The 19,761-nt window shown below is 52.9% G+C and overlaps 1 protein-coding gene across 3 annotated transcripts in view; it reads left to right on the forward strand.

The window, feature by feature from the left end:
• IGF2BP2 (insulin like growth factor 2 mRNA binding protein 2) overlaps positions 1-19,761 on the forward strand; it is a 98,686-nt gene that overhangs the window by 54,600 nt on the left and 24,325 nt on the right. For 2 of the 3 annotated variants that reach the window (XM_054039516.1, XM_054039517.1), the window contains exons 4-10: positions 1,230-1,281; positions 4,980-5,043; positions 8,879-9,151; positions 12,286-12,420; positions 13,297-13,419; positions 13,891-14,026; positions 14,310-14,438. In XM_054039516.1, coding sequence (XP_053895491.1) covers positions 1,230-1,281; positions 4,980-5,043; positions 8,879-9,151; positions 12,286-12,420; positions 13,297-13,419; positions 13,891-14,026; positions 14,310-14,438 — 912 coding nt within the window. The other variant, XM_054039518.1, reaches the window with a different exon arrangement.

Here is a 19,761-nt window from a genome sequence, read left to right on the forward strand (position 1 = left end):
GCAGAAGGCTGTTCCGGTGACATTGTGTTTCCTAGCCTGAGGCGCACGGCGTGGGTGTGGCTTGGCTATAGCTCAAGATGTCCCATCTCCTCAAAGTGGCTACAGCATTGCAGTCCCGGGAGAGGAGCTGCCTTGTGAAAATAATTCACCTGCTGCTTCTGCCTGGCACCAGGTGCCAGGCTGGGGAGTGGCTCATGTTGGGGAGCGCCCTGGGTTCCTTGCCATCAGCTGGCCAAAGCCAGACCCAGCATAGAGCTGACGTGATGGGCTTTGGGGAAGTACCTCCAGCATCTTCCAGGGTTTCTTCGGAGGTGGCGTTTCCTCTCTGTTCCTGCCGTGGCGACGTTCGCTGGGGTGACCCAGAAGGTCTGGAGGCAGCCGAGTCCAATTCTGATGCCAGCAATAGCTGCCATAGGGACAGTGGTGCTCGAGAGACTCAGCTGCAGGTTCATTTGGGCTTCAGTGTATGTTTACGCTAGGAAAAGGACATCTTTCCCCACTCAGAAGGCGAGGCCCAGCCATTGTCAGTGCTCCCTCCAAGAACGTGCCTGAGGGAATCTCTGCCGGGAATCGGAAAGTGGTTTGGTCCGTCCAGCCCAGCAACTGGGCGTGTTGAACCTCAGGCGACAAGGGCTGAGGAGAGACAGTCAGCAACCAGTCACTTGTCTTGTGTAATAACAACGAGGAGTCCGGTGGCACCTTAAAGACTAATAGATTTATTTGGGCATAAGATACATCTGAAGAAATGGGGGTTTTTTCCCACGAAAGCTTATACCCAAATAGATCTGTTAGTCTTTAAGGTGCCACTGGACTTCTCGTTTTTGTGCTGGGGTTCTTAAACTCGGGGTCAGGATCCCTCGGGGGTTGCAAGGTTATTACATGGAGGGTCGCAAGCTGTCAGCCTCCGCCCCAAACTCCACTTTGCATCCAGCATTTATAGTGGTGTTAAATATATAAAAAGTGTTTTTAATGTATAAGGGGTGGTCGCACTCAGAGGCTTGCTGTGTGAAAGGGGTCACCAGTACAAAAATCTGAGAACTACTGTTTCTGTGGATACAGACTAACACAGCTACCCCTCTGATACTTGTCTTGTGTAGGTAGAGCCGGAACTCTGTCCTGCTCCCCATGTCAGCCAGACGCACAGGGGAGGGTCCCTATCGCTAGGTCTTTAACCCTGGGAGCCTTTCCAGGCTGACTTACCCTGCATTGCTTGATGCTTTCTCTTTCAGGTGCTAGATGGACTTTTAGCTCAGTATGGGACTGTAGAGAATGTGGAACAAGGTAAGAAATGGGGAGATGGCATCATCCGCCCCCCCCCCCCCCCTCCACTTAGGAGACTTCCTCCCCTCCCTTGGATATTTCTATGCTCAGTCCCAGCCCAACCCATCTCTTCAGATACGTGATCCTGTTTTGCCTGGTCATTGTGGACCGGGCCAAAGGGGGACAAAGTGCTCCTAGCTCAGCTGTATTGGCAGCAGGTGGGTTTCCAAGCTACCCGCTACCTGGCCTGTAGGCGAGGAGGGGAGAAAAGCCCACGCCGTCTGGCAGGGCGGGGCTGGGATGGTGGCATGCCGCCTTGCAGGACACAGGCCCGCTCAGTGCCACAGCCATGAGTCCCGTTATCTGGGATTCTGGCTGTTGTGCACACCAGAGCCAACTGGCCAGCAGCCCTTTGACTCGGGAGCAGTGTAGGTTGGCAGTAAAAGGCCATTGGACTCCAGAAGCCATCTAGACAGCACCTGGAACGCCAGGAAATCCCCAAACCTATCCTCACCCGGCCAGCTCCTCTTTCCGTGCTTCCACATTGCCAGGCATGGGGCTGCCCACACAGGGCAAGCCCCAGGTCTGCCTGAGACCAGGTAGCAGTTCGGCTTTTGCTGATGGTGCTTGGGCTCATCTGATAAAGCCATGGGTGGCTTGGGGCCTGATCCTGCCATCAGCACTAGTTGCTGTTGAGTAGGAGTGCCTCATTTCTCTGGCAGTCCTACTGGGTCTTTTTGCGGGGTAAAGGCCTACTCCCCCTGCATGAGGCTGCCAGCATCTGGCCCTGGGGGCATCACGAAATCCTGCACTCATCAGAGCTGCACCCCATTGTGCTCAAGCAAGTGATGGAGATTTGCAAAGTGTTCTCCAAGGCAATGCACACACACACGCGCGCACGCGTGCACACATGATCTTGCAAGACTGCACCACAGGGATGCAGGGCTTAGCAGCTACCCAGAGCATGTCCCAAGAGCCCTGTTAGCATACTAAAAGGGTGCCTTTGTTTTCTGTTAGGCCGTTCCTGGGGCAGTTGCACACGGTGGGCAGGAGCAGTATTTTTATGGCTGATTTTTAATGAGACTTTTCCGTACTTTGTATTCAGAGTGCAAGGCATTTACCAGAGCTGTCCCGGAGCCCCTCTCTGTGTTGTCAGCAATGCGTTGGGTGTGAGCTCTCAGCAGCGCCTGAGAGATAAGTGCAAGAGAAATCCCCCAGGCTCCCTGTTGAGCTGAGCCTAGAACAGGATCAGATCCATGCCACAGGATAAATGGCCCCATTAAGTCAGTGGGATTTTTGCCTGAGAGAGGATTTCAGGACTGGGCACTCTGGCAGAGTATCTCAAACCCCTCAAGGGCATCTAGGTCCCCTGGGCAGCTTTGGGAATCAGCCTCTGAGTATAAACCACCCTTTGCCCACCCCTGCTTTAAACTATGGCCCACTAGCCTTTTTATGCCAGACCGCGAGCTCCCGCTGGGGAGCGGGGTCTGGGGCTTGCCCCGCTCCACGCTCCAGCCGGGGCACTGGGTCGGGGCTGCGCTGTGCGGCTCCCGGAAGCCACGGCATGGCCCCGCTCTGGCTCCTATGCACTCCAATGGCCCTCTTCGGCGCTCCAATGGAAACTGCACTGGTGGTGCCTGTGGATGGGGCAGCATGCGGAGCCGCCTGGCCGCACCTCTGCGTAGGAGCCAGAGAAGGGACATGCTGCTGCTTCTGGGAGCTGCTTGAGGTAAGCGCCGCTCAGAGCCTGCACCCCTGAGCCTCTCCCCACACCCCAACCCCCTGCCCCAGCCTTGATCCCCCTCCTGCCCTCTGAACCCCTCATCCCAGCCCGGAGCACTCTTCTGCACCCCAAACTCTTCAGCCCCACCCCAGAGCCTGCACCCCCAGCCAAAGCCTGCACCCCTTCCCGCACCCTGGCCCCCTACCCCAGCCCAGAGCTCCCTCCCGCACCCTGAATGCCTCATTTCTGGCCCCACCCCGGATCCCACCCCCCAACCAGAGCCCTCCCCCCCCTCCCACATCCCAACCCCAATTTTCTGAGCATTCATGGCCTGCCATACAATTTCTATTCCCACATGTGGCCCTCTGGCCAAAAAGTTTGCCCACCCCTGCCATGAGGGGGGTGCTGTAACTGCATAACAGTAACACTTGCCTGGCCTTCGTCTACTGCCTTTTCTCTGAGATCTATTGAGCCTCCGTTAGCCCTTGCAACAGTTCTGTGAATTAGGGAAGTGTGATGCTCAGGTGGAGAAACCGAGGCACAGATTGTTTAAGTGACTTGCCTGAAATCCCACAGCAGATCAGTGGCCTAGCCTGGATTAGAACCCAAGACTCCCATCTCCCCAGCTGTTGCAGGTGCAACTCCCACGTGGCTGTGAAACCGTATGATAAAGGGTGATGGCAGCGACCAGCCTAGCACAGACCTGACTCATCCCACCCGGAAAGGGGAGAGGGCTGGAGAAAGCCCTGGGATGTTTCACACAGTGTGGGGGAAGAGGGGCAGGTCCCCAGACAGCACAGGACATGAAGAGAAGAGTCACAGGCAGCCAGACAGCAGAGAAGCTTGGCCAAGCGCCCTCCCCAGCGCCCCAGCAGGTCCGTGCCAGGCAGCACCCAGGAGAGGCCCCTCCTAGCTCCCGGCAACTGCTGTTGATTCAGATAAGAGCTTCACTTCTCTCCCAAAGGGTAGGGGCGGCCCTCTAGCATCACTGCACTCCGCTAGAAATCCCGCCCTACCAAGAATGTGAATCTTCCCGTGGGTACATGAGAGAGAGCCCCAAGCAGTCATTCACCAGTTGCTCAGAGCCAGTGTGGGGGGCACTTGGGCTCCTGGTAATGCCACAGGACGCCAACCAGGGGCATCTTGTTTTTCTGTTGCCCCTTGTTCTCTGGGCCACTTCACTTAGTTACGCTCAGCTCTCCTCAGCTGTGTCACGCAGCACAGAGCCAGTGCCTGCCAGCCTGAGCAGCAGTGATCAAAGGGCTAGACTGCCTGGCCCACTCACAGTAGGAAATAGAAAAGTTTCCCTTTGCAATTTAGTGTCTATGCAAAACATCCTGGCCATGGGGTGAAGCTGGGTTAGAGAGAGGTCTCCAAGAACTCCTGGAGAGAGGCGATCCCTTCTGTTAGCCTTCAGCAGTAGGCAGAGCCCTGCATTAACCATGCATCAATGCTCATCCTCCCCTGGATGCAGGTGTTCTTCAGCCCCATCAAAGAGCAGAATTGTTTACCAGCGTAACAGGCTGGGGACACTAAACCACTGGCGCAGCACCTAGAGACGATGGTTAAAAACTGCTGACCAGGTCACAAAGAAAGTGAGTTTGGAGTTCTCATCACAGTTAACAGTGGACACTCATTCACCTCCGCCCACAGCCAGACAGAGCGACACGCACCCCGCTGTGACCCAGCTGGTGCGCAGGACAGGCCTCAGATGGCAGTAGCAGAATGTGCAGCTCCAAGAATGAGGTCCACACCCAGCTACTCCTGAACTTAGTATCCACAGAGGGCATAGATCAGCCAGTGAGCAAAGATTAGCCAACCCCACCATCGCAGGCATCCGGCCCAAGGGAATGGCTTCCCTCCCAGCCTCTCACTGTAAAGATCAATCAAACCCACCCCTGGCCAGGAACAGCTGACAGGCTTAGCAACTGTCACCCAGGAAAAGGTGACGAAGACCTTCTCCGTCTAATGCCAGCGTGTGTTGCTTTCCCCTTAGTCAACACAGACGCAGAAACGGCCGTTGTCAACGTAACGTATGCAACAAAAGAAGAAGCAAAAGTGTAAGTGGCTCTTGCTCTCTTTCATCCTTCCTTTCACCCTCTCTCTTTCTTCCTCCGGGCAGTGCCTTTCCTTGCATTCACCTTTTGTCTCTCCGCCTCGCTGGGGCGGGGCTCATTTATTTCCATGTAAGGAACAGTGGGGTTGCCCGCGACTGACCCAGGGTTCTGACATGCTGGCGGTGAGCTGCCCCTCAACTCAGGGGAGGGAAAAGACTTAGGTCCTGAAGGCCCTGTTTGGGATGTGCCACGCGAGGGGGGCGTCGCTGATCCCATAGCAGTTACTGATCTTGCTCTCAGGAAGATTTTCCTTGAAATTCAGCCTCATTTTTCCCAAATTATTTCTCCTAGATGTTCAGATTGCATTTTTTCAGATTCTGTTCATGCTGTTACTGCTCTGCCAGTTCGTCCTGTCTCACTAGGCCTCCTGGTTTTATTTTCTGTCTCATAATTTAGTATAAACTGAGTTTCTTCCTTTCTCTAGATCATTAATGAAGCTGTCGGCTAAGACCCGTTCTTCTTTAGGACCCTTTTGCTAGTTTTTGTTCCTGCTGACAGTCCAAGGCGATTTGAATGAATCGGAGAGTGTGATTTTGTTGGGCCCTGTATGGCAGTGTGCACTGCAGACCTTTTCGCGCACGCTAGCAGGATACACGTGGTCAGTTAATGTGCAGCAGGCTGGCATGCTGTTCATTCACGTCCTGACTGGCCACACACTGAGTGTCTGGTGGACAAACCCTGAGTCCATCCCAGTGCTCCTGGTGCGGAGCGGCTAGCACTGCCCCTTGCCTGGGCTCAGTCGAAAGGTTCAGTGTCATCCAGGGGTGAAATCCTGGCCCCGCTGAAGGCAATGACAAAACTCCCATTGCCTTCAGTAAGGCCAGTACTTTGGCCAAATACACAGCAAACTAAGCCACCTGATTGGCTCAGTTTGGAAGGGAGCCCAGCAGGAGGTGCTGGCAGTGTTTCCAAATGTCCCTGCATATCTAGGTGCTCTGGGTGGGGGGGGGAGGGGCACTGAAATCAATGGATTCCCCCCCCATCCCCTTCCCAGGAAAGTACTGCTCAGCATGCAAAAGGGAGGCAGAATCTGGCCCTTCCTGGTTCCCTCCTGTGCTATGCCGGATGGGGCACTGTGCCCACCCAGTGGCTGCATGCCCAGTTGCTTTGTGACCAGTCTCTCGGCGCTGGCGTTTTTCACTTGCCCTGGGCGAATGGTTCAGCTGGCCCCATCCAGGAGCCAGCCCTGCTGCTGAGATCATGTTAGCTCACAAGTCCAGTCACACACAAGTGGTCACTGCAGGCCAGGGCCTGATTCAGCCCCCACCCCACCACTCCATGAAACCCACAGGACAATCTGGGGCATTGTGATCTGCTCATTGTGAGAAAGGGAGCAGGGCCAGGCCCTTAATGAGCTGAGACTCTGAAGCCATCACACGTTGGAGATCCCAGAAACTCACTGTGTCCTGGAGAACAAGGAGTATCTGGAAAGGTCAGACATCTCCCATCCGGCTTGCACTCCCCCGGGGCCGGCTGCTCTGTCGCAGCTCCCGCTGGTCTGTTACCTAGCATTCCTGGAGCAAATCATTCAGCTCCTCCCTGGTAGCAAGCTCTCGCTGCACAGTAGGGGCAGTAATCAGCTCCCTGCTCCATTACCATTGGCATCACGGTGGACAAGCCCTCAGCACCTCCCGTTGCTCTGCGAATCCGAGGTGGTTCTGTTGGTCATCTGCTTTCAACAAGCATCCTCGAGTGCTTCCCACTGAGCAGTTGCTACAGCCTCACTATTGTAAGAGGACCCGGAACCCTGTTCCCCCCCGGCTTTCTCTGGCACTAAAGAATGAGCTGTTCCCGGGTCAGAGTTCAGTAACCGCCTGGAAAACCCCCCATCCATTTGCCCTGGGCTTGGGGGAATTGCCAGAGTTATTGTCAGTGGGTCAGAGTGGGCTAGAATGTTCTTTGGCCCAGAAATCCATGGGATCCATGTCCCCATCAGCTGGTCTGAGACGCCCCGGCCCCGGCTGCCCCGGCCCCGGCGCGCTCCCTCTTCTGTGCCGCTGGTCACAGAACCTGCCCCAGCTCCAGGAGCAGGAACTGCAGGCAGCCCACAAAGAGCCGGGTGCCGACTGGATTTTCAGAGGGGCTCAGTGTTGGCCTCGCTGTGCAGTCGGGGGGTGGGGCTGGCCCCAGAGAACGGTCCAAGCGGAGCACCCCATAAACTCTCACCCTGTCCCTTGAACTGGGCTCCGGTTTGGGACGTGGACTGTTCTATACAGCGCCTTGCAGCGTGCGTGTGAAGTAGAGCTTGGGCAGCTTTCCAGCCCCATGGCTCCTGGCCCTGCCTGTGCTGGTTAGGTAGAGCAGCCCCTATCCTGGACGCTGTCCCACAGGCTATGCTCCTTCTGTGCAAAGGGCCAGGAATGCAGAGCCGATCAGCTGCTTTAGGATGTATAAGGAAGATTAAACCCAGTGCCCTCCATGTACACTGAGGGCTGTTGTGCTCAGGGTGGCTCCAGCCACTGGCGACACTTGATTTGCTGCTAGGCTCCCGCTGTCCGGCGGGGCTCCACAGGGAAGGTGCATGCCAGCGGAGCACAGCTAGCCAGATGGTGGCAGAGGTGAAAGTAAGCCGGTATGGCATACTGGCAAGAGCCGGTACACAGCTGACCATACCAGCTGGACTCAGCTTCCACCAGCCTGCAATTTAAAGGGCCCTTTAAATCACTGCCAGAGCCCTGGGGTAGCGGCGGCCCTTTAAATCACCGCCCCAGGCTCTTTAAGCCACCTCCGCTACCCTGGGGCTCCAGCAGCAAGGCTCTGGCAGTGATTTAAAGGGTCTGGGGCTCCACTGCGGTAGCAGCGGACGGATTTAAAGGCCACGCCTCTTCCGGTGTTAGGCCCCGCTCCCTTCCAGTTGAGGTCCCGCCCCCCTGCTAAGGATTCCAGCTTACCAGTAAGTCCTTTAAGTTACTTTCACCCCTGGACGGTGGGCTTAGGAAAGTGCTGTTACCAGGAGGCTGTTGCCTGGGGAGTCTCCAGGGGTGTTTGAGGGTTACAGAGCTGGGGTGGAGGGCGCTCCTGGAGCTGCGGGGAGGGAGAACTGGCCAGGACCCCTACTTGTGCGAGTTCCAACTGGCCTGCCTGTCTCCTGCCAGGCTGGGATGGAGCTGGCGTGGTCCCTTGCTGAGGAATGGAGAAGGTGAGGCTGTCTCTCTCCTCTGGGTTGGGACTTGGGCAGCCCTGGGAGGGGCTGGGAGAGAGCTACTGAGTCAATGTTGCACTAATGCCTCCGCAATGCAGCTCCATCAGCTGTGCTGGGATCACACCAGCCATCAGTTAGCCAAAGCTGCAGTAAGCTCATCACCCCTGCAGTGTTCCGGGGGCACAGAGCGCTGCGGGGAGCAGGGGTGGGGGACGTGCCTTGAGGGGCAGGGAGCAGGGGTTGGGGGATAGAGCGCTGCACAGAGGACATGCCCTTAAGGGATGCAGAGCAGGGGCTCGGGACGCGCCCTTGAGGAGAACAGAGCCCTGCCAAGTGGCAGTGGGTTACACACACCCTTTGGACACATTGTGACTGTCTGAGGCATTTGGATGTCTCTGACAGGGGCGAAGGCCCAGGCTTGGGGAGCCGTGAGATCTCTGCTCTAGGGACACCTGTGCTCCTAGGAGAGACCTTGGACCATGCCCAGACAGTGTGGACATTTACCCAGTCCACAGGGACGGGGACAGTCTCTGCACCTGGTCAGGTCAGTGGCTTGTCTCCTGGCAAAGGTGTTCAGGCCTGGCACCCGCAGCTGGTGCAGGGCCTAACCAGTGGCTTCTTTTCTCTACCTTTCAGAGCAATTGAGAAGCTCAGCGGCCACCAGTTTGAGAACTATTCCTTCAAGATTTCCTACATCCCGGATGAAGAGGTGAGCTCCCCTCCGCCCTCTCAGCGGTCCCGCCGGGGGGGCCGTGCCTCCAGGGAGCGGGGCCCCTCCCCGGGGGGCTCCTCACAGCCCAAACAGCTCGATTTCCCACTGCGGATCCTGGTCCCCACGCAGTTTGTTGGTGCGATCATAGGAAAGGAGGGCTTGACCATAAAGAACCTCACTAAGCAAACCCAGTCCAAGTAAGTACCGCGAACGGTTGTGTTTCCTTCCCCAGGACTCCGCAGGTGGCCTGTAGCTGCCCAGCTCAGATTGGGTGCACTAGAGCGCGCTCGCCTGTATGCCAGGAATGTGTCATTGCCTGTGCCGTTAATGCAATGCTGTCTTGTCTCAGTCTGATGTCTAGGATGGTAGCAATCAGAGCAGCAGGGGGCGCACAGCACGGCAGTGCTGGCCATCATGCCATAATAGTACATTGGCCAGAACGGTCCAACCTGGGAGCCTGAAATTAGGCGCAGGAATAAGTGGCCCAATTCTCGGAGCTGGTGCCTCATGCATTCACTCTGCTGCTAGGGGAGGGACCATGCCTCCGTGCTACACCATCCATTCCCAAGCTCCCTCTGGGGCAGGCTGGCTTGGCACCGCATGCAGTGCTGGCCAGTGACTGAACACCCTAGTTTGAATTAAATTGGCGTCTGGTCACAAGATCATCTCCTGCCTGGGGTCACAGTCCCAAACCATTCACATTGGCCCATGAGAGGGGGAGTCTCTTCTCGGATGAGGTCAGTAACAGGGCCCCTTACTTCTGATCAGAGCGTGTGTTGTATCCGAAAAGATACGTAACAGCCGGACGCCTGAGCACTGCCGGCAGCCAGAACCAGGAGGCAGCTCTTCCTGGGCTGTGCGCGTTCAAAGACCGAGCCGTGCCGCTGCTGTGCGATGCTGGCACACGTTGCAGCACAGGAGCAGGGCCCACAAGCATAGATAGGCCAAGAGTCGGGTCATCTCAGCCCATTGCTCTAGCAAGGAACACACAAATTGGGAAGAAAATCCAAGTGGCATGAGGCTGATCCCAGGATTAGTGAGCAAGGCCCTCCTGAGCGATGCCTTTAGGGCACTTTATAAAATACCTGACGTGAGAAATAGAGGCTTCAGAGGAGAGCTCAGTGTCAGGAGTACATTACTTGGAAATGGGACAATTGCTAGTAGATTTCAGCGCCCAGGCTGTGCGTCCGACTTTAACTCTTTCCCCCTGCTCTAATCTTGTGTTGTTTAAAGAAGGAGTCTGCTGCTGGTGGGGTTTTTCAGATCTGCCTCCCTAATGCTGAACATGTATGTAACATTCTGATTTTCTTCACAGTTTTCCCTCTCCAGTTTGTTATTGCCCAAAGCTATTTGTGTTTAACCCAAAATTCATCAGTCATCAACTGCCGCCTGTCTCTGTACACGAAGACATAGCAGGACAAAGAAATTATCATCCCAGAACTGATCCACAATCCATTTAGTTCCTCTAGATGTCCTCCTTCTGACAGCAGCGTCAGAGGAAAATGTGCAAATCCTGATAATACACCTACTTGGGCAAAAAAATGTCTTGACCCCAGCTGGTATTCAGCTCACTCTGAAACACACTGAGGATTGCTAATCTTTGTAGTTTCAGCCTGGCAGTCATGAGAGAAGATGCTGCTACCAGATCCATCACGGTACTCAGCATTAATGTGACATACAATTATCTGGTTACACTGCATCAGCAAGTCCCACAGGTTATCATTAAATTATTGATCTTCTCAAGAGCCTGAACAGGATTAGATCTGTTTTGAAGGAGACTAACGTCCTGGGTTACACGGAGTAACCGAATGCCTTGTAGCAGCTATCACGAATTGTGAGAAGCCCTCTGTGGGAGGAGAGGGTGCGTGGCACTTTCCCCATCCCGCCCCCCTGAGCACGACTCAGCCACAGCTCTCCCGCACCCTGAGTGAGCACCAGAGCTGCTCCAGGCGTGTTCTCAACAGCAGCAGCCACACCAGAGTGGGCAGTACGAGGACCAGTCTGTAGCCAGGCACTGGCCAGCAGAGCAGAGCCAATATGGGGGTGTGGAGTGGGGGAAATGCATGCTGCACCCTGGCTAGCAGCCAAAATGCTTCCCAGGCTCCCCCTGCAGCACAGCCCTCCCCGGTACACCTCCTGGAGCCCCAAAATGCAGGCTGTGGAGTGAAGCCACAGTCCAGCCTGCTGGTGTGAGTTGATCTTCAGCCAGGGTGTGAGAGAACAAGAGTTGCAGATATGGCCAAGTGAATTAGGGGGATATTTGGTCTCCTTTGAAAGCATCCAGTACAAGCTGCTGTTGGAGAAGGCTAGTTGGGCTAAATGGACCCCTGGTCTGTTCCTGTCATGTCACAATCAGCTATGGGAAGGAGAAAGCCCTAATTAAGATACAGCTATCTCCAAGAGTACCAAAACTGAAGGCCAAATCCCTCTCTTGGTGTAATTCTTTTCCTATGTGATGCTGCCTAAGTGTGACTATTCCTCTGTAATATACAAGACATTTCCTAACAAAGAGAACAGCACTCACATATGCACACAGAGTGGGGTCATCCTCTCCAGCTGGGACAGGGACGCACACATGTGCAGAGAGACACACTCACGCACTCACTTCACCCTTTTGGTTTTTAACATACCACTTGCGCTGTGCAGTGGCTGTGACGCCTCTCCCTGCCCTCAGGCCTGTGGGTGCCGCAGCAGAGCTCTGTTGCCCTGCTGTGTTCTGGTGGATCCCGAAGAAGCTGAGGAGAAGAACGTATAGCAGTACTGGCACCTGCTGGAACTGAAAAAACTGCTCTGCGTCTTAGGGACCAGCTCTGTGCTGATCTGTGTTGGCTCAGCTCCCCCCACCCACTCATTCTCTTTGATTTTCACTTGCAAATTAACCCCAAATCTTAAAGCCAAAGAAAGTCAAATCTGAGTTGAACCTGGTTTAGTGCCAACACTATTTGAAACCCTGTGTTTAGTAGAACTCAGTCTGGGTTCATGCAAACCTGGGCCGTCAATCATTCAAAACTTAGGCCCGGATTCCTGCAAAAAGTTTAACAAACCTTGAAACAAACCTGTCCTGAATGGTGAGTGCATCTGGTGAGATTTCCACGGTTCTGCACAACTGTCAGTGCAGCCACGTGCTGAATTCTGGTCCCTTCAGGACGGTTGGTTCAGAGCTGGTTTCAGCAGCATGAGCATGACTCCTGGTTCAGAGGTACTGTCTGTAGACAGCAGTGTAAACGCAATGTAACGCAAATAGATGCACTATCTTTGATGCTTCGTTGAAGTGCCTTGTTATGACGTCAGCCTGATCTCGGGCTTCTCTGTGCTGATTCTCTTGGTGCAGGGTAGACATCCATCGGAAGGAGAATGCCGGTGCTGCTGAGAAGCCAATCACCATCCACGCCAGCCCCGAAGGGTGCTCTGAAGCATGCCGCATGATCCTCGATATCATGCAGAAAGAAGCGGACGAGACTAAATCGTAAGTGTTCCGTACAGAGCACTCCACAGGAGGAGGATTCCTGCAGCCACATGCATCAGGCGGGGAGAAACAATGATGGAGAGTAATGAGCCGGTTTGAAGAATAAATCCCCAGAGGTCCAGCAGAGAAAATGTAATAGTTGCCTATGTAAAAAATGGGGATTTGGTTTAATACGTTTGTGTATTTAAAAGGCTTAGTCAGCACAACTAACTGATGTAAGGTTTTGGTTACTAGAACATGCCTGGTTTGACAGCAAAGGAAACCAGCCCACATGTAAAGCCTCAGGCTTTTAGTAATGCCTTAGGACCCATGCTTTCAATGCTTGCTTTTTCTCTCCCCTTCTCCCTGCTGGAATGGGAGTCCATTTCCTGTGTTCTGGAGATTCAGGTCGATTTCCTTTTTTCCAAACAGCAATTTGAAACAAATAGTAGCAATTCAACTTGTTTCATTGAAACAATTTTAAAATCCCTTAAAGAAGTTTGAACCAAATGAAAAATTTTTTGTGTGTGGTTTGAATTTTTTCATGGAAAAATACCAACCCATTGTCGACCAGCCCCAGTTGCAATCAGTCTTTCTAGATCAGGGTTATTTTGATTCCTCTCCTGTCCCAAACGGTTAGCTGCAGGAGGAGCTATTTGTCTGGATTTTCTGTAAGTGTGGAGAGGACTCATTTTAGATTCTTTAAATGACAAGGACTCTACAAACGTACAGGTTTTGCAATGAAAAAAGTCCATATTGTGTTTTTGTCCTACTTTTCTTTTCTTTTTGTGTGTGTTCCTGGCCAGGAGAACTCCACGGTTTGGAGTATACTGGTTATAGGAGAACAGGGGGAAAAGGAACTTACAAAAAAAACCAAACGCCTTTTGTTTATTTTAGCGCCGAAGAGGTTCCCTTGAAAATCTTAGCACACAACAGTCTAGTTGGGAGACTGATCGGCAAAGAGGGACGAAACCTGAAGAAAATTGAGCAAGACACAGGGACCAAGATCACCATCTCTCCGTAAGTTGTGATATCCTAGTGGAGGAGAACAACCCACCTCCAGCCCAGAGAGCTACTGTATGGCCCAAAACTGGGCTCCTTGCTCTCTGGCTGCGGGAGGTGAGCGTCAGGGGAGCTGTTGAAGCCAGCCCTCAGGGTACACGCTGGTGAGTGTGTGGAGCCAGCGTAGGAATCCTCCAAAGGTGTACAGACACAGGTAGGGGTGCTCCACCCAGCCCGGCTCTGGTGAAGACATGGATGCCAGTAAAGCGAGCCATGTTGGGAAGGTCTGGAATGGAAACAGGACATCTAGGCTATGCTCCCCTGCACAATGGCCAGTGGAAGTGGCTGGCCGGTGGGGGATAATCTGCAGCCCTGGGTTCTTCCTGGTTGCTCCAAGGAGAAGGTTCCCTGCTCTAAGCAGGCGGGTGAAGGCAGCTTGCTTTTCTGTTGCCTTGATGGCAGCAGTTTCACCTGTCCGTAACTGCTTAGTTTACAGGATTTAACCATTTATAACCCTGAACGGACCATTACGGTGAAGGGCAGCATCGAGGCCTGCTCCAATGCCGAAGTGGAGATCATGAAGAAGTTGCGAGAGGCCTATGAGAATGATATTGTCGCCGTCAACGTAAGCACCCCCTTCCTGCGGCTCCCATCCTCCCAGTAGAGACCTCAAATGTCAGGGCCAGAACCAGAGTTAGTCCAGTGGAAGCTGGTGAAGTTGGCCCCAGGGTGTTTGCAGGCGGTTCTGCTCATCATGGGGCTGATGCAGAACGGGCCCTACTGGATCGAGCTGTCTGGGCAGACGTGTAGGAGTCATTGGGCACTTTGGTGCATGTGGCTTCCCCTCTTCTTCCCCTCCCCCCCCATTTGTTCCATGTTTCCCATGTCTCTGTGTTTTGCATTTCTAGCAACAAGCCAACCTGATCCCCGGGCTGAACCTCAGCGCACTAGGGATCTTCTCCACGGGGCTGTCCATGCTGCCCTCTGCAGCGGGAGCCCGCGGAGCTGCTGCAGCTGCCTCCTACAACCCCTTTGCGGTAAGTACGCGGTAGGCCAGGCCTCTGTGTGTGTGCATGCGGGGTGTGTTCCCCTAGTTCAGTGGGGTTAGGAGGAGACACTCTCACGCTAACCCTCTAGTGAGGACAGGTATGGCTTTGGCAGGAGGTGTCCCGTATACACTCTTGTATAAGAGCACTGATTTTTTTCTTGATGGTTTTGGGAGGATTTGTTTATACCCCGATCCCTCCCCCCTGGGGCCCCAGCACCAGGGAGATCCTGCTTCTTGCTGGAGTACGAACTCTTCATGCGCCCGTAGCTTTCCTCAGCCTGCGGAGATTTCGCTCTCCCAGCAGGATGGGGCCTCACGTGCTATATTTGGGGCTGAGGACCCAGAAAGGAGAAGCAGCGCCCCAGCACTGTATAGACTTGTGTATAATCCCTCCCAGTTAGGCCTAGGTCAGTACTTTTGTACATATTTTTTTCCTTTAAGGGCTTGCTGCGGCTTTAAATCTCTGGCCTGCGTTTGGGGCAGCATGGACCTGCACTGCGCCAGCAGGAGCAATGCACCTAATGCTTCCCCCCTTCGGGGGTACAGAGCGTGCTCCCTTGCCCAGCTGGCCTGTGGAGTGGGGTGGGGGCGGGGCTGGGGTCTGCATGTCTGCGGGTGACAAGCTTGTAGAACAGCACGTATTGGTGGTGGGTGATCCCAGGCTCTGCACACACCCCTGCAAACCCTGAAATAAGCACACTTGGCGTTCACGTCAAACACTCCTACACAGAGCCCAGACCTGGTGTCCATACTCAGCAGCTGCTTAGGCAGAAGTCAGTCGGAATTAAAAACAGTAACAAGGCCAGGATTCGGGCTATGGAACAGTTAAAGGAGGTAGTGATAAACCAAATCCAGCACCCTCTGGATTCGCTCATCTCTCCCCATCCCACTGTAGGCTGTGAGACTTGGCCAGCTGGTGATTCTCAGCTCAGTGTGAAGCAAGGTTCTGGAGCCTGCTTGCTTTCCCAGTGCCTGAGTGAGTGAGGTTCCTAGGTGAAAGCTCATCCCAAACAGAGATGGTGCAGCTGGGCAGGAGCAGAGCAGGGTTACTGGCTGAGTGCATGGGCAGGAGCCATGAGAGAGCTTGATTTTAGTAAGGCTTTGACACAGTCCCACATGACGTTCCTATAAGCCAGCTAGGGAAATGGGGTCTAGATGGAATTCCTATAAAGGTGGGTGAACACCTGGTTGAAAGACCTACTCAAAGAGTCGTTATTAATGGTGTGCTGTCGGACTGGGAGGGCGTATTTAGTGAGACACGTACAGCTCAGTCATGGGTCTGGTGCTATTCAATATTTTCATTAATGACTTGGATAATGAAGTGGCGAGAGTGCTTATAAAATTTGGGGGTGACAGCATTGTGGGAGGGGCTGCCAGCACTTTGGAGGACAAGATTAGAATTCAAAACGACCTTGCCAAATTGGACAATTGGTCTGAATTCAAACAGACAGAATTCAATAAAGACAAGTGCTGAGTACGACACTTAGGAGGGAAAAATCAAACGCACAAGTACAAAATGGGGACTAACTGGCTAGGTGTCGGTGCTGCTGAAAAGGATCTGGGATTCTAGTCAAAAGTATGATGCGGCTGCAAAAAAGCTACTATCAATCTGGGGTGTATTGACAGGCATCTCCTATGTAAAACACGGGACATGATAGTACTGCTCTACTCAGCACTGGTGAGGCCCCAGCTGCAGTACTGGAGAAATTGTAGGGAGTCCAGAGGAGAGCAACAAAAATGATTAAAGATTTAGAAAACCTGGCCTATGAGGAAAGGTTAAAAAAACTGGGCCTATTTAGTCTTGAGAAAAGAAGACTGAGGGGGCACCTGATAGTCTTCAAATATGTTAAGGGCTGTTATAAAGCGATCAGTTGTTCTCCATGTCCACTGAAGGTAGGACAAGAAGTTCAATCTGCAGCAAGGGAGATTTAGGTTAGATATGAAGAAAAACTTTCTACCTATAAGGGTAGTTGAGCTCCAGAACGGGCTTCCAAGGGAGGTTGTAGAATCCCCATCACTGGAGGTGTTTAAGAACCGGTTGGACAAACATCTGTCAGATTGATCTAGGTTTACTTGGTCCCGTCTCAGCGCAGGGGGCTGGACTTAATGACCTCTCGAGGTCCTTCCAGCCCTGCATTTTGGTGGTTCTATGAAGAAGATTGTGAATCTTTCCTCCTCCTTGTGAGGGGTCTTCACAGCCTTTGTCTGTGTGTGTCCATCACTGCTCTGGAACTCCCACGGGGCAGTGCTACCCCGGGGAGCCCTTTATCTGGGGTGGCCTGTTAGGGGCAGGCTTCAGCTGTGACTTTGGCTCTTCCATGCTCTCCTGGTGTAACATGCTCTACAGCTGAAGGTCACTCAGAAGCTTCATGTGCTACGGCCAGCTCTCAAGTGGGGTGAGCTGACAGACACATGACTTCTGCGCTCTTCATTCTGCACTGCCTCCCAACCCGTTTCTGGCACAACTCTAAGTGCGCTGTCCTCTGTAAAAGCCTGGATTACTTGGGGTGGGTTACCTCGGAAACAGCCTGTCTGGCCATGCCCATCCTAGCTCTGGCTAAGCCGGGATCTGAGTACCCCAACAGAGCCCATGCAGGGTGATTCTCAGGAAGCAGGGCCAGGCTTTTTGAGGTGACAGCGAGAGAGAACTGGGAAAGGCTCCTGCAGGGGTGAAGAGCAGCCCTTGGCTTGGAAGTGGATGAACTACCATAAAGCAGACATAGCTAGTGTGAGTAATGCTGAGTAATACACCATCCCTCTGAGGAATGGTTTCATCCTGGAGGAGGGCTGTACGTTTGTCGGGTGTCAGACAACTTTGATGTCAGTTCATGGGAACTGTGTTTATTACTTGATCGTTTCAAAACGAGTGGGATCATTTTTTAACCAGCCATGCTGGAGTTGCCCCATTAACGGTGCAGCAGTGCCTTTCCAGGGGTGGGATTGTGACGACTCGCACAGCCACTGCACTCTCTGGACACATGAGGCAAAACCAACCCAATCGGGGCAGTTTTCGAAAACTGTCCCAGCTGTGCCGCTGCTGGGCCTGCCTGGGCCTAGGCAGACAGGTGCCGGCAGGTGCCAGACACGCCTTGGAGTGGACACTTCGCTCTCTGTGCCTGTGTGTCCAGAGTTGGGATAAGTACCTTGACATCCGTATGTGAAAGTTGATAGAGAGCCCAGAGCCGTATATGATAAGTGACTGCGTATTCTGAGCTGCGTTCTTCCTAATTTGCCTGCACGGTAGGCGGACAGAGATGCATAGATACAGCATGTTGAGAGGATTGACAATGGAAACTGTGCGATCAGCTTGATTTGCTGGTATGGAGTGATTATTTCATAACTTCTTGATTTTGGATAGCACTGCAGGAAATCACAGAGATGGCTTTTAACTCCTGCAGATAAACCCCTGATCTACGGCGTATCTAACACTCCGTGTCACCATTTCAGTTCAGCTGCTGTAACTGTATTTGGAACCGAGAACAAGTCTATTTACTTTTATTATTTTTTCTGAAAACCATAGCGGCCAAGTGATCGGAGAGGGATGGTGAGTTTTACACCGTTCAGAGTTGAAATACTTGGGGGGTGGTGCAGAAAGAACACAAAATATTGACTGCAAAACCAGTGTGTGTGTGTGTGTGTGTGTGTGTGTGTCTGTCTGTCAGGGCTTTGAAGCGGAGCCCGGTGCAGCTCCGGAGCAGTGGAGCTGCAGGTTTTTGCCTGGAGCTGGAGCGGAGCCGGAGCACAGCTCCAAAGCCCTGACTGTGTCCATGCTTTTCTGCGTGGTGTATTTGTGTGTGTGTGTTTTCCTCATGAACACTGCATGTCAATGTTCACATTTCTTAGGACTGGTGCATTACTTTGGGAACGTGCACATGATATAAGGGAGGAGTGTACATTCCCAGCAAACTCCTGTGACCTCAAAGCCCCAGCAAAGCTACTTGGCAGTTTATTTTTAGAGAAAAATTAAATGATTTATTATGCCAAATATAAAAAGTGCTCCAGGCCAAGCGTTGGCTCCCTGCCCTCTCCTTGTCAGTCTAACCACGAGTGGAGAGCTCTCACACTAAGCTACTTCCTTCCCTTCTGTAATGTTTTTTGGGCAAAGGGAGAGGAAGGGTAAAAAGCCCTATTCCCAGCCTAACATCTGTAGGTTACGCAACCTCTAGCTGTATATGCACAACAGGTGGGGAACGGAGTGAAATTAGAGACAGGGCATAGTATTGAAAGAATGTACCACTCAGGAGAGCTCTCCTGGGAAGCAGAGGGTGCATGTGTGTGCATGGGTGGTGTGTGCGGGAGGATGGGGGGATGCAGACTTATGTATTAGTGCTGTGCATGTGCATTTCTGTCTGAGGGGTACAGTTCTGCCTCCATCCGCCCAGACAAATTGTCCTGCAAGCAACTAGCGTCATTAGTCACCGTGCATTCTGAGCCTGTCACTTGTGTCACTCTGTACAATCATAGCAGACGTGAAAGAGCTGCAAACGCCTGGCTGTATCCTGCAGATGAGTGAGGGTGACAGCTGCTTGTGATCAGCCCCCCGAAGATCTGATGCACACCGTTTTAGAAAAAGGGCTAAAACATGGAAAATTCACCCTGCTGCCCAATGAACTGGGCTCTGTTTGGTTTTTTATCAAAGCCTTTGTAAGTTGATTTGCAAACATCTATTGTATAAAGTTCAGTCAACCAAAAGGGAGAGAATCCTCTGCAGAAATCCTATTGCAAATTAAGGCCAAATAATACATCCATGTGCACTTTGATATCAAATATGCCTGCTTGGAGATGCTTGGGTGACTGAAAAGTTGAAGGGAATTAATGATCCTGGAATCAAGGCTTAGATGTTTCACTTGGTGGCTTTAAATCCCTTCTAATAAGCCAGGATATGGAGAAGCCTTTTTTGTTTGCAGTCTTTGCTCCTGGAGGGCCAGGCACTCCCCGTGTTCAGGCAGAGATTTCTTCCACTAGCAGGTGATATGGCAGGCAACACAGACACCTGTGTCAGTCGCACACAGTAATATCAGGTGACGCCATCTGAGGCTGCTGCAGATCAACAAAAGCCCCACAGAGCTGTGCAATGTTTCTGTTGAGGGCATTGCAAAAATGGACTTAATGAAATACATAACGAGAGCAGGCGAGGATGTCTCAGCAGAGCTGTGCGGGTCTCCCACAAAAGCACTGTTTGGTGGGGCACACACATGTCTTGTATTCATCAATACGTGCACACATCAAGTCGTCTGTTTCTTGTACCCGTAACTTTAGCGCCCTCGTGGCCAAGATGGAGTCTGCTCCGCAGGCAGCTCTGGCCAAGAGAA

The sequence above is a fragment of the Malaclemys terrapin genome, chromosome 9 (genome assembly GCF_027887155.1).
Source record: "Malaclemys terrapin pileata isolate rMalTer1 chromosome 9, rMalTer1.hap1, whole genome shotgun sequence".
Taxonomy (NCBI): Eukaryota; Metazoa; Chordata; order Testudines; family Emydidae; genus Malaclemys; species Malaclemys terrapin.